Here is a 13,516-nt window from a genome sequence, read left to right on the forward strand (position 1 = left end):
GCTTAGCCTTGGCTTGGTAGTCAGACATCTGTTCTGTAGACATATCTACAGTAGCTTTGAGTATCTAGGTATGTGTATGTGACCTCCTATTGTTTGGAGAAATACCGTCCTGGAAAGATCATATTTCTTCCCCAACACTAAGTATCTGTGAAAGTGTGACAGTGTTAACAGAGAGGCATAATTTACAATGAACCAAATGTAAACTAAACTGGAGTGATGGTAGCTTCACGTTGGCTACATTGGTCCTGTTTGTCACTATATCTTTCAAATCATCTGGTTCATGTAATGAATGAGTTGTTCACATGAAAAGCCTAAAAGAAATGTAGGCCCTTTTAAATTGTGGCTTGTTGAGTCTTAGGAAATATTTTTTCTGAAAAAAGAAGCAAACGGTGTCCCTCACTTCCAGGCGACTCATTTTCCAAGCTTGAGTCATGGCTGAGATAATTATCGTCCTACTTTGACTGTGTTCATCTTAGAGGCTGTAGTGCTTACATTAACCCTGATTTGATGTTTCTCCTTTCTTTGGCGAAGGTGTAAATGCACCTCTAATTAGCAACTACCGTTGATGTGTCATCCGGCTACAATGCATTCAGCAGACATTTCACAAACGCCAATGAGTTTTAGGTGAGACCAGATTTGACAAGATATCAACCAAGCCTTGATGGAAAGCACTCTAATATGACCCCATGCCATATTCAAACATTTCAGCCTCATAGGAATGTATTGAGCTTGTATAATACAGTCTTTCAGTGAGGTCTATGGAGTGTAATATGCAAGCATCCTATTCCATGTATGATTCCCTTCTTGAGTTTGTCACAGGGATGAAATTTAGCTTGATTGATACTCATTTTATACATCATTTGCATGTTCTTATAGGAGTATAACACATTTTCCAATTTAATGATTTAACGTTGGTCGCTCTGTCTTATTCTTGTTGTGGGGAATTCATATTTTTGGGATTAGAAAAAAAGAAACGAGCCAGAAGGAAAGCATCTAGAGTTCGAGTTCATGTACGGTATTATATGCATTTGAAGAATCATTTATTCTCATGGCAGTGCTTAAATCAGTCTCGCAATCAGACCAGAATGTTATTGTTTGTGTTTGATCATCCGAGAACACTAACATGGCTTTTCTGAGGCACATTGTGGACCAAGATTACAATAGACGCTGCAATGACCAAATTTTCCTCTCCTGTCCTTCTATTTTCTTCTTTATCACTCCCTTCTCCTACCTTCCACGCCTGAGGGATTTTTACATCTCCCTGCACAGGGGTTGTGTGGAATCACGCTCTCCCTGATGCAACCTCCTGCTTGGTCTGAGCTCTGTTTACTTTGGCCCGTCTGCCTGTTTCTGCCAGACTCCATTTTTAGTTTTTCGTCTCTGTTTATGTCTGGGGATTCACCATATCCCTTTTGGATCAGACACGGGCGAAATCATAAACAAAGTCTTTAATCTGCGCTTCAAAGGAAATTCAAAAGTAATTGCAGAACACGGATTGGATTGTGTTGTATTGGGGAAACAATGATATATCTGTGTTTCTGACAAACCGCAAAGGGCTGGCACCTGTTCTGTATCTATGACTGGCACATGCTCTGCCAATGCAGATTGTGCATATTATGAGCTGCACTCAAAAAGTTGCTGATCATTAAGACTTAAGAACAAGTTGTCCTGGTTACATCCTCCCTCCTCTTTGATCCTTGAGTGCCAGGGACACTCAGGGCCTGTGCTGTTCTTTAAAGAGACATTAAGTCACACTGGTGTCATGAGGGATCTTATTAGTCTTCGGCGTGTGAGTGCCATGGCTTGCATCACAGTCGGGGTGGATCAATTGTTGGATACAGATTCCCAATCCATGTATGACTTCTATTCTTTTGGAAACTGAATTTGCTCCCAGGCAAAGCTGAATCGCTGATACTGATCGTGACAGGAAGCTTCGGAATAAGAGTTGCTTTTACCTTGTGAATCAATTCTTTCAGTGTAAATTTTCAATTTCATTTCATTTGTCATGTGTCATGTTGTGTATTTCCTACAATTAGACCCACTTCAGAACTTCTATTCATGATTTTAAGCCTCATACCTTTCAAGATGATGACTTTGGCTAAATATCAAGTATTTCACTAAACAAATCAAATTCAGTTGTTGTCAGTAATACATTATCTGCTTACTATCTTAAGCTTCCCACCATGTACTGCATGTGGGTGAGAAATTCCATAATCTTTTTTTTTTTTTTTTATAAAAAAAGATCTACAGCTTGTAGAAAGGTGCATATTTTAGCATAACAGAATCATTATAATTGTGAATTGGTAATCTCACCCTTTTTGTCGGGTGTAAAATGATTTCGTTTACCTATGTTTAAGAATTCTGGTTCCAGCTTCTACCAAGCTCTGTCAGCCAATGGTATGACGCTGTTAGAATCACGTGGTATCAAGCATTAAGAGTCTTAGGAGTTGCAAGTTTCTGGAAAACAATGACACTGCCCTAAGGTTAGCTTGCTATCTTTGAGTAAGCTAGCATTAGCTACAACAAGCAGCTGTGTTTTCATGTGAAAGCAATGGAAGGGGGAGATGGTATGCCATATTTAGTTGCTGAATGTTATTAGTAACACCTTTTTAGGTTTGGAAACGAATTATGTCTTAAAGCTGGACCGATTGTTATATTTACATGTAGTGGGGTCAAATTTCCATAAGTAATGTCACTCATAGTGATAAATCCTTTTCAGCCAAAAAAAACATTGTACCATATTTGACTTGAACAAAACCACACAGTTAGCCAATGAACTACGTGACTCATCTAGCACTTTAAGTAGACAAAATAATTCAACTTTAAACAGCACTGATGATATATAAATATAAAACAATAATGGCTCCATAGTGGGAAAATTATATTGTTGGCTTATCAGTATATCAGTATCTGTGAAATTCTAGCCAATTGTATAGCTGATAACTTGAAGGTAAATTGCTTTAATTGAGTTGAAGTGTACACTAAAGAGTAAAAAATGAAATGGTTGACAGTTTTGAAGGAAGACAACATGATTGCAATTTGCAATACATGTTCCGCAAGGGTTCTGAGGGGAGGGAAAATGTTTGAGTTTTAACACAACAAATTATGTTCGATCTATGAAATGTTAAATCATCCATCTTTGCCCACTACACCTTTCTACCCTAAGGTGTGAATAAACTAAAGGTAAAGAATCATTTTTCGAGAAGAGAAAAAAGTGAAATCATCGGCAATATTATCGGTATCAGCCATGAGAAGGAGGATGTTATCGTTTATCAATATTGGCTGAAAAAAATCCATAATGTGGGTCCATACAAAGAGCTCCAATTTTGTCCTGTCTTGTTGGTAGTTGTTAGTCTTCAAACTAAGGAACAACTACCAACCACACTGTTCAGTTAAACTTGATGTTTTTTACAGTGTAATCTCATCGCTTTTTTCATTCAAAATTCCCTGCAGTTTGTTTTGCACACGCACACGCACACACACACACACACACACACACACACACACACACACCTGCTCTCCTCCAGGTGTGTGATTACTCGCAGTGTACTCCGGCGCCGAGCTGCGTCGAGGCTCACCGCCAACCTGCTGTGACTTACAGCTGGCCTGACCTGTCGAAGCTAACCGCGCTCGGTAAACAATAGCCCCATGCCAGACGCTCCAGAAAATACGACTGTGCGTTTCCCGCTGCCTGCCCCTCCACTTTTGACTGTAACTCAGCCAAAAGACACTTATCAAAGTGCTCAGTGGTTGTAATCTTTGTAGCTCTCATTTATCATGCGAGTGTTTTACCCGTTGATTGTCTTCTCTTGCAGGTCGTAAAACGTGCACTGTAGAGGCCAAGCCTTTTTATTGCTTTGTCTGTTCTTTGAGCACCTCTTGTTTTCTTTCCAATTCTTATCAGCAGCTTTTCCCTGTCTGTTTTTTTTCCCCAGGTTTTGTATGCAGAAGAGTGCCAAGTTGGTGCCTGGGGTGACGTTAGACCTCATCGAGAAGTAAGTGGCACTTCACCGCCATCCTAAAAAAAACAAACAAAAAAATCTCTCTGTCGCAGCTCTTTCCCCTCGTACTGTCTCGATCTGTCAGGAGGGTGCCGTCTACAGAGATCATTATCCTGTTTGCCTCCTGTCTCTCTCACTCTCTGTCTGTCTTCCTGTCTGTCTCATTTGCTCTCCCCTCCTTATTGTCAGCTGTCTCTCTGTTGTTTTCTATCCTGCAGGTATAATTCTCTGCCTTTGTTTCCGCCTCGCAGCCAAAGCGGCAGTAGTTTGGCAGATTTAAAGCTCCACAATTCTTCAATAAACCTCTGGGTGCCGAGCGGCTCGCAAGGAACGTCTCTTGCTCTTAGGCACACACTCTCAGATATTAGCGATCAATATGGATGTCATATCCAAAGTTTTAGTACTTTCACAGAACCATCAGGGGTGGCTTTTCTTCCTTTTTCCCCTGTACGTGCAGGGGAGTGTAAAAATGACAACCATAATCTAAGTTGGTTGAGGTGAAGCGGGTACCTTGAAAGCCGACTGTCATGTCTCGACGTAAAAAAATGACATCTACTTAAGTGTCTCAGCAGTCTGTTAATGGTGTTTGCTGAAGGGGAATTTTCTTCCCATGCTCAAACTGTGGTTTCAGCGCATTCACACGCATGCACACACAGCACCTGCACAGCACACCTGTACCTTCCACGTGACTTTAATTGGGTTTTGGTTTTTGATTGAGGGTTTGTGCAGAGACACTTTGCGCTCATCTGCTCCATGTGTCCCAAGAGCTGTTTTCAGTGTGTGTGTGAGTGAGTGAGTGAGTGAGAGAGAGAGAGAGTGAGTCTTCACATTCCAGACATCAGGAATGTCCCAGGATGATGCACTTTTACTTTCCTGTCCAAACTCTAGCCAGACAAACAAAAATGATTTGGTAGTTCTGTAATCTCTTGAATAGTAACCTTTGTTAACCTTTAGTGAAACAGGCTTTTTCATTCTTTTACCTACATTATATGTTAACCTATTTTAGTGAGAAGTGTCCCCATTTTTGATCTGCTTCCATTTTAATTAGCTGTTGTTCCTGATTGCTTAAAATGCAAACTCAACACATCTTATCCTTTACCTTGCGTAACACAAACAGCTCACTCTTCTCTGCCCATGTGTGTTGAATTATCTCGGTTAAAGGACTGCCTTTAAGTAGTCATTGGGCTGTTTTAAGCATTTTTATAAATACACTTATTACACTGTTTGGTTCAGTGCCAGGGTTGGATCATTTGTGGATAGTTTTGGTGTTCTTTCAACTTGCTTTCCATGCTTCTATGAGATTAATAATGGCTCTCCATAGTTAAAACATGTTCCGCACCTCTTACATGCCCTTTTGTCACTGTTCTTCATGTTTTACCACTTTATTATCTTAAAAAATTAATCTCTTTTTTACTTGCTTGCATGTTCGTTGATCTTATCAACTATATTTGAGATACATTTCTGCCAAATTTAGCCTTTTATGCTGGAAATTCCCCAGCACTGTACACACACACATATACATCTACTGCCCAGTGATTCCCAGCGCAGGAAGAGAAACCACTAGAGCGATGACGATAACCTTTGAAGAAATATTCCCTTTTTGCATTTGTCTTTCACTTTCATTCCACATTCTGCCTTCACAGCCGCACCAACATCAGTGGGTGGGTTTGACAACATTGAAGCTCTCCATTCATGCTCAGGCTCCCGTGTCCTCTTCATCTTTTATCACTTGTCTCACCAGAATAAAGAATGGGCTTCCGTGGAGAGGGGAGAAAGTAATTTATGACCCACGTCCTATGAGCCACGTACGTCAGAGACGGCGTTGTGGAGAGTGTTTCAAACGTGATCTCATTCTTCCGTCGGGCATGAGTAAAACACTGATCAGAAACAATCAGAGACAGGGCAGTTTAACTGTGGTGCCTCCTCAGAGTCGAATTAGAGACCAACAAACTGTCATCTGAATTCAAAGCTACAGTCACTAATCAATCATATGCCAGGCTTGAATGAAGTCAGCTCTTAACCAAGGCATGCTAAGGTAATACTCAATGCAATTCCACTGAGTTGTCGGTTTGATCTTTGTATCAGCCTCTGGGTATGTGTGGCAATGACATGACAAACAGAAAACGCATCACTTTTCTTTTAGAGAGCGAATCTCCTCAGGCTGCAGGGTGAAACGGTCAAACACAAGTATGCTGCTATGTTTTTTAAGATCCTGTGCTCTGCTCCCCATGTTAGCTGTCTGCTTCAGACATACTGAATGCAAAGCAGGATATTATACGGAAAGCAAGCCCAGTAAGGTTAAGAGAAAGAGTTCTGCAGCAGCAAACTGCTGACCTTTTCTGTATCGGCCTGTATGCTCGATCGTTGTCAATTCCAAACAATGTTGAAAAACCATTAATAAAATATCAGATTCATGAGATACATGACCTTGAGTTGACCCACAAGGAAAGAAAATATTAAAAGTGGGATTTCATTCTGAGGAAAAAAAATATCTAGAGAAGAGTCGATGGTAAATAGTAAAGCAGAAAGTCTCCTTCATTAATATACTGCAATTAAATAAAGAGAGAAAAGTACTTCTTCTCATTCTTCATGTTTCAGCAGCTCTGAACATGTCTGGAGGAGGGCTTTTGTTTTTAGTCAGTGGGGGCTGGTGGGATCCCTGATGCTTAAGTTGCAGTTTTGGTTCATTGCATGTCCAACATGCTGTCCAGAGGGCTGAATGTTGACTCAGCTGATGTCCCTTGCAGTTAAATAATGGATGGTCTCAAAGCTCATGAAAGAAAAATGCAGCTATACCTGTATGCCATCTCACCTCCCTGCTCCAAAGTCAAACATTTTTCAAGGGATGCTTCATCACAGGAACAGGAAACATCACAGAATCAGCTGTTTTTTTGTGACCAGATGAGTGCAGGTCTTACAATACTGATGAATTTCTGACTATATAAAGATTCACTAATCAAGATTGACTGTGTAGACTTAAAATGTTGCTCATTGTGATGCACTCGCCCAGCACTGCAGTTCTCCCCAGCTCTGTGTAGCATCTAACCCACAAACACTTCTCTCATTAACCTTGTTCCAGTCACAGCAAGTAGCTGTTTTTATTAAAAACTCTGGTGAACCCACTGCATAGGCAGATAAAATTGGGGGCGGCAATAGCTCAGTCCGTAGGGACTTGGCTTGGGGACTTGAAAGTCGCTGGTTCAAGTCCCACTCGGACCAAAAAAGAATGATGTGGACCGGCAGTTGGAGAGTGCTGGTTCACATCCTGGGCGTTGCCGAGGTGCCCCTGAGCAAGGCACCGGCCCCTAACACTGCTCATTGGGCGCCGTAGCATGTGTGGCTGCCCCTTCGCTCATCTCCTCTACACTGCATGTGTGTGTTTGTGTGTGCGCACCTGTGTGTAATGTGAGTGGAAAAAAGAATTTCCCAATTTGGGATTATAATAGTACATCAAAAAAAAAAAAAAAAAAAAAAAATGAGCAACTAGCTGGTGGACATAGCAGAACATCAGGCATTTGAAGAGCACAGTGAGGACTTGATGACGGTCGAAGAAAGCTTAAAACGTATTTTATATTTGTCTTACCATTTGTCAGATGTACAGAAACGTGCAGAAGCCCTGACAGGTATTGGAGAAAACAATTCTGAGGATCAGAACCATGTTGTTTTCTCTCCCATGTTTATGACTTCAGCCCCACTGTGGTTGAATCAGAAAGACAGAATAAACACAAAAGTAATTTTTTCGCACCTGTCAAAACTTTTTTCTCCATCTGTTTTTTTTTCACCAAGCACAAAACCGTTTTGCCACCTTACCTGTTTCACAGATTAAAACAAAGTTAAGGAACTTTGACAGATTATCTCTGCAAAACCCCCTTTTTTTCCACCTGAAAAACAAAATAATTCATATCAAACCCATGAAAGCAAAAATTTCATTGTGTCTACTTGATGTTTAAAAAAGACAACACAGGTTTGCTAACACCTTCACCATGTGAGCTGTGTAGTGTCGATGACGTCGAATTGTTATCGTAGCTTGTTGTGCTTCTCCTAAGTAGCGAAAATGAAAAATGAACATAACATGTTCAGAGTTGATTCAAATAATCCAGAATAATTCCAGTATTTTCGTTAAAAAGACGCTTGCATTTAGTAAACTACCCTCGGAAGTGGTTCACCGTCAAACACAGCCATTAGTCATGATGCTTCCACACTTGGGACCTTGTTACTGTCCAGGGCATAGGCGCACATCTTGCCACAACATGTTTAGATACATATATAATATAGCTACATAGGAATTAACTGCAGAAAGTGTCTCACAAACTGAAGTGGATGGGGACGAGTTAAACAGAGTAATATGTGCAACACCGGGTGCATCACAAAAAGAAAGAACTGGAACACACAAATTGATGGTATTCATGACTCTATGTCTTCACTCTTGTTCACTTGTTTCTTTTACATCCCTTTCTTTTACTGGCAAAGCATAACTAAAGTACATGAAATTTATGGCAACCATGTTTTGACAGTGAGCCATGATAAGCTACCGGTAGCTGCTGTAACACATCTGGAGCTGTACTGACAGTCACTTTCCAGCTGACCTTGTGGTATCCTAGCAACAATAGCACAAAATTCAAGCCAGGTTCTTTTCTTTGGAGGCTTCAACAGAGATATGCATGGCAGTTCATTGTTGTTCAGCCTTTTCAACGCGTCGAGGATGATTGGTCTCAAATAGTACTCAAAGCAGCTTTGTTCCTTTTTCATCATTTTTGCTTTGTCCAAATTTTACTCGTGGGCAGAAGCAAGCAGCTAATGGGCATTACACTCGCTGTCCACTCACTGGGCACATAGTCACACCTTTAAAGGTCATACACAATTGGAAAGCACGTGTCAAACACTCATTTCTCCTGAAATGTTACAGGCCTTTGTGGCAGACCGTATTCAACATAATGTCAGCATCTAGTAGCTGTGGATTTGTTTATTAATTTCATCATTCTTCTGTCTCTCCTCCATCTGTGCACCCTTCTGTCTCCACTTCCCACATACATCCAACACACATTCTGGCCGTATCCAATCACAAAAGCCTTTTAGATAAGCAAGTCACGACAGCAAGCGCACGTGGATTTTACCTGCATCCAATATACTACAGTCTTGAAAAGAAAGAAACGGTGCGATCTCACGAGACACAAGTGTTGTAGGTTGCTCTCTGTTCTCAGCCACCCTCCAAGTCTTACACAGTCCACCCCCGTCGGGCGATCTACTCACCAGGGGTTCTCTTGAGTTAAACTCCATTAAGGATTCACCTCGCTGCGATGGCACCTGTGGGTATTTCTTGCCAAGGAGATACTTTGTTGATCCTGTAAGAGAATGCTTCGTGCCCTCGCTCCACAGAGACGTCACTTCTACCCTCAAAGTGGTAGAGATGTGGCTCCTTGTTGTAGCAAAAGTGTATTCATATGGTAGAGGCATTTGTGGCCTTGTGAACATCTAAAATCTTAAATCTTTGTCTATTTATCCAGCTGAGGTTACATTTAGGAGTTAGCCATGAGAAAGTACCCTCATATTTCTGTACCTGACAATCTATAGTATTCTATACATAATGGAAAAGTATGTAATTTGATTTTAGTCATATCCAGATCTGGATTGATATTGGAGTAAGACAGTTGTGTATGGAAAAGTGTTTCTAGACAATTGCTCCTATTCTATTTTCAAGAATGTAAAATGTATAACTAATAAACAGAAAAAAGATCATACAAGCAGAGGGATTTTGGAGCACGCAGCCAAAAAAGCCTGCAGATTTTGGATGTGACTGAAGTCACGGTCCTGTGCAGAGCTGTCGCTACGCCTTACCGCCGCAGCCTGCAGGACTGCTCTGTGTCTAATTCCTTATAACCGTAAACCAAATTAGTTCAAAAGGAGAGACTGTCCAATTAAAGGTTATGCACGCAATAAACTGGAGTAAGAGACTTTTCTATTTGTTCAATCAATAATCAGTTTTGAATCATGAATCGTTTTCTTTCAGAAAACAATAGAATATCGGATCAGACACTGGAAAAATCTAAATCAAATTAAACTGTGAGATTGCCAAAGATTTACACCCATAATGAACAGTACGAACGACTCATATGGATTCATAGACACTAACACTCAAGAGAGTATACAGTAGGCGCTTTACATAATGAAAAGATATTTTAGTATCAAGTATTGCCGGAAATTTTAATGAAACAGAACAATGTAGCACAACGGAAAGCTCTGAGGGCATTTTTCCAGCCTTTCCAACAATTCATCCATCTATCTGTCCACCCCTTCACCAATACACCGTCCTTTTCACTCCTCAAATATATTACACTGGATACTGAGCAAGGATATGAACTGCTGAGTGTTCATCCTTCGTGCTGACTTGCTGAACACCTTTGGCAAGCAGTCAAAGTGCTCAGGAGCTGGCCAGCCTTCACAGTTATACAGCAGGACTGTACCTGCCAGGAGCTTCAGAGCTGCTATTATTTGTCACTTAGGTTTTGGCCAGCGAAAGGTCCGACACTCTATGTGTAGTAAGAGGTCATTTGCTTATTGACTTCACAAGTTTGCTAAAGTGGTTTCTAAGTGTTTAGCAAATTATGTATTGCCATGTAAAAAAGTTTATTTTATTGGCAGATGACGTAAATAACTATATTTCATTCTTCAGTCACAAGACAAAGACGTGCTCCCTGCATTGCTCCAGTTCACCAACTAATGATGATAAAACCACCGTGGAAACTAAATTCTGCAAGTGACAGTGGGTGATGACATTTGTGAGATGGAGAGAAAATTGGAAGAAAACACTTGAGTCTGTAACTATTGTGCAATAAATGTCAGAATTGTTGACCCAGTCATGCCAAGCTGCACTAGTTTATGACTACAGTTGACATGTCAGTTTCTGAATCCTCGGGCTGTCATGTTACAAACAAATATGCACGCCAAAACTTGTCATACCCTCGTCATTCTTTTATACCACTTTTGTGTTTTGAAAACGCAGCCAAAAACTTTTGATTTTGACCATGGTGTTGGCACACTTCTTTTAACCTTAATCCAAATATGGTGTGTAGCCAAATCTCTGTTGATGTTTTGGTAGGCGTGTTTCAGAGCGCTGTTTCTGGATTCATGACCAAAGATTTCCCTCACAAAGTCGCACACTGACAGGTTCCTCTGGTCTTCAACTATGACCCGTCTCAGAGGTAAAGGTAGTGAGCGAGCACACGGTGTTCTCCGCTTAGAGACAAGGGAAACCCTCCTCTCTACCGGACAATGCAATCAATGACCTCCCTATCCTCTAATCTTTTCTTCCTCTGTTGTCTCTTACACATACAAACTCACCCTTGTCTGTATGTAGCTTTGTGAGTAGTAAAAGTGCTTAGCAGTGCTTTCTCTCATTTTTCCTTTCCCCACATACATTCTCTCACTGTTTTACACAGTGTTAACTAAAAGGCAGATGCCTAGATGTGGTAAAGGTCATTTTCCCGGTTTTGCTTCAGGGATTATTGTCACATCAGGGAAATAACAATAGAACTCTAAACCCTGCAGTGCCAGACTATGGATGGAGGCGTCTCTGTAAAAACAGATGTACGTTGCGCAGGTTTACACATCCCATTATCCTTTATTACGCATTACAGATATACAGCTATGTGGATACTGTGCTGTAATGGTTGAATACTTATGATACACTTAATGTCAGATTTCAGTATGTCAACGAAATGCTTCATTCCATCTATCTATTCTATTCTATCTATCTGTGTGTCTCAGTATCTCCTGTGCGGTTATGAATGTCGATGCACACATGAATATTCAAACTTGAACTCATTGTTAGTCCCTCTGAGTAAGTGCCTAAGTGCCTGTAAATGTAAATCTCTTCAGATGTGTTGTGGTAATACTACCAAGCAGTTTGCCACTTCGTGCCCTGAGTCAGCCATGTGACTTACAGTGAGCACGACTGACACTGTGCCATCTGTGTTATGTTGTGTGTGGTGCAGGATCCCTGGCAGGCTCAATGACAGACGCACTCCCCTAGGAGAGCTCAACTGGATCTTCACAGCCATCACCGACACCATCGCCTGGAATGTGCTGCCTAGAGGTGAGGCTTTACATACACAGACACATGACAGGGATGCACGGTTTAATTTGTTTAATCAGATAACAACATTTTATTGTCCCCCCCCCCCGTCCCCACTTTGACAGAATCAACTCAGTTTATTACAACTTGGGTCTCATCTTTCCATTACATTGTTATGAAATCATTGCACTCATCAAAGTCACTGGTGATACATCTTAAAAGAGGTTTAAAAGAGCGATAAATAGGATTGGTAAGCCAACTGACCATTCACTAAACCCCTCCCTCTAACATTAATTTTCCAATCATAACTGGTGTGGACAGGGCTGGATTAACAGAGTTACTTATATAGTAGGGGTATGAGGAGTAGCATTCCCACAGCTCCCCCTGTGTCGAGTAATATCACAGTGTTCAGCAGCTCCGGTAATGCCAGGCTACAATACCGTTATACTTGAGTACAATACAGCGTAAAGTTAGCATTAATAAATGGCAGAACAAACGTTTCCTTTCTTTTTTATAATACTGGCACTATCTAACTCTACAATACAATATAAGAGCAATGCTACATCTCACACTTGTATCATCAAGTGATGAAGTTGCCTTTTTGTTTACGACATGTAGCTTTAGCCTCAGTCTTTTAGAATGATATCGTGTATTTAGCCATCAAATGCTTATTCAAGAACCCCTTAACAAATGTTTCATTTACAGAGAGTCAGCTTGAAGTCAGCCACACTGCATGAAAAGTGGGATTTTCGGCCCCGTAAACGCCCAGAAATCTCCCTAATTTTCGGCAGTTAACGTCAATTTACAGGCTGTGAACGTGGCTCCTTCTTCCTCGTCACTCAGCTCCGGTCTACCCGGAAGTGTAAAAACTCTTACAGGTCATGAACTCTCACCACAGTAGAACGTCTCTGCTCTCACACGCAATAAGAACTACTTTTTAATTGCTTTTAAAACATTCAGAACCCATGAAATTATAGAAATACTTTTTTTTTTTTTTTTTTTTTTTTTTTTACATTTTAATATCTTGGTTATCTCAAAATATTTCATGCAAATTTTAACTTCTTAACAACTGGCATTTTATCTTTAACTTGTTCCCAGGAGAGAGAGAGAGAGAAAAGAATAAATAATCTTTTTTACATAACATTGGTCATTGCTAATGACATACACAGTAATTAATCTAGCATACTTTCATTAAATAAATCCATTCAAGCTCAAATATAAGGGTCTATAATTAGGCTATACTGAGCCTGATCTATTTATACCAGAGATTTTCTTAAAATGAAGTTAACACCTTTTAGAAAAAGGTCCCCCTGCAACCCTGATTTGCATTTGTATGGCTCACAGTATTTTCATTTACATGTTAAAGCCTCCCCTAGAATCAGGGGGAGGGGGGTCATTGGGGGACAACTGCCAAGCAAGGCCCACGTCAATTTCCGACAATTTA

The 13,516-nt window shown here is 40.7% G+C and overlaps 1 protein-coding gene across 6 annotated transcripts in view; it reads left to right on the forward strand.

Annotated features, from left to right (window-relative positions):
- Positions 1-13,516, forward strand: part of rptor (regulatory associated protein of MTOR, complex 1) — a 198,588-nt gene that overhangs the window by 94,259 nt on the left and 90,813 nt on the right. For 4 of the 6 annotated variants that reach the window (XM_030416136.1, XM_030416152.1, XM_030416143.1 and 1 more), the window contains exons 8-9: positions 3,936-3,995; positions 11,993-12,093. In XM_030416136.1, the coding sequence (XP_030271996.1) occupies positions 3,936-3,995; positions 11,993-12,093 (161 nt within the window). Of the gene's footprint in view, positions 1-1,783; positions 1,855-1,901; positions 1,972-3,935; positions 3,996-11,992; positions 12,094-13,516 lie in introns of those variants that run through there. The other 2 variants (XM_030416172.1, XM_030416179.1) reach the window with 2 other exon arrangements.

The sequence above is a fragment of the Sparus aurata genome, chromosome 1 (genome assembly GCF_900880675.1).
Source record: "Sparus aurata chromosome 1, fSpaAur1.1, whole genome shotgun sequence".
Lineage (NCBI taxonomy): Eukaryota > Metazoa > Chordata > Actinopteri > Spariformes > Sparidae > Sparus > Sparus aurata.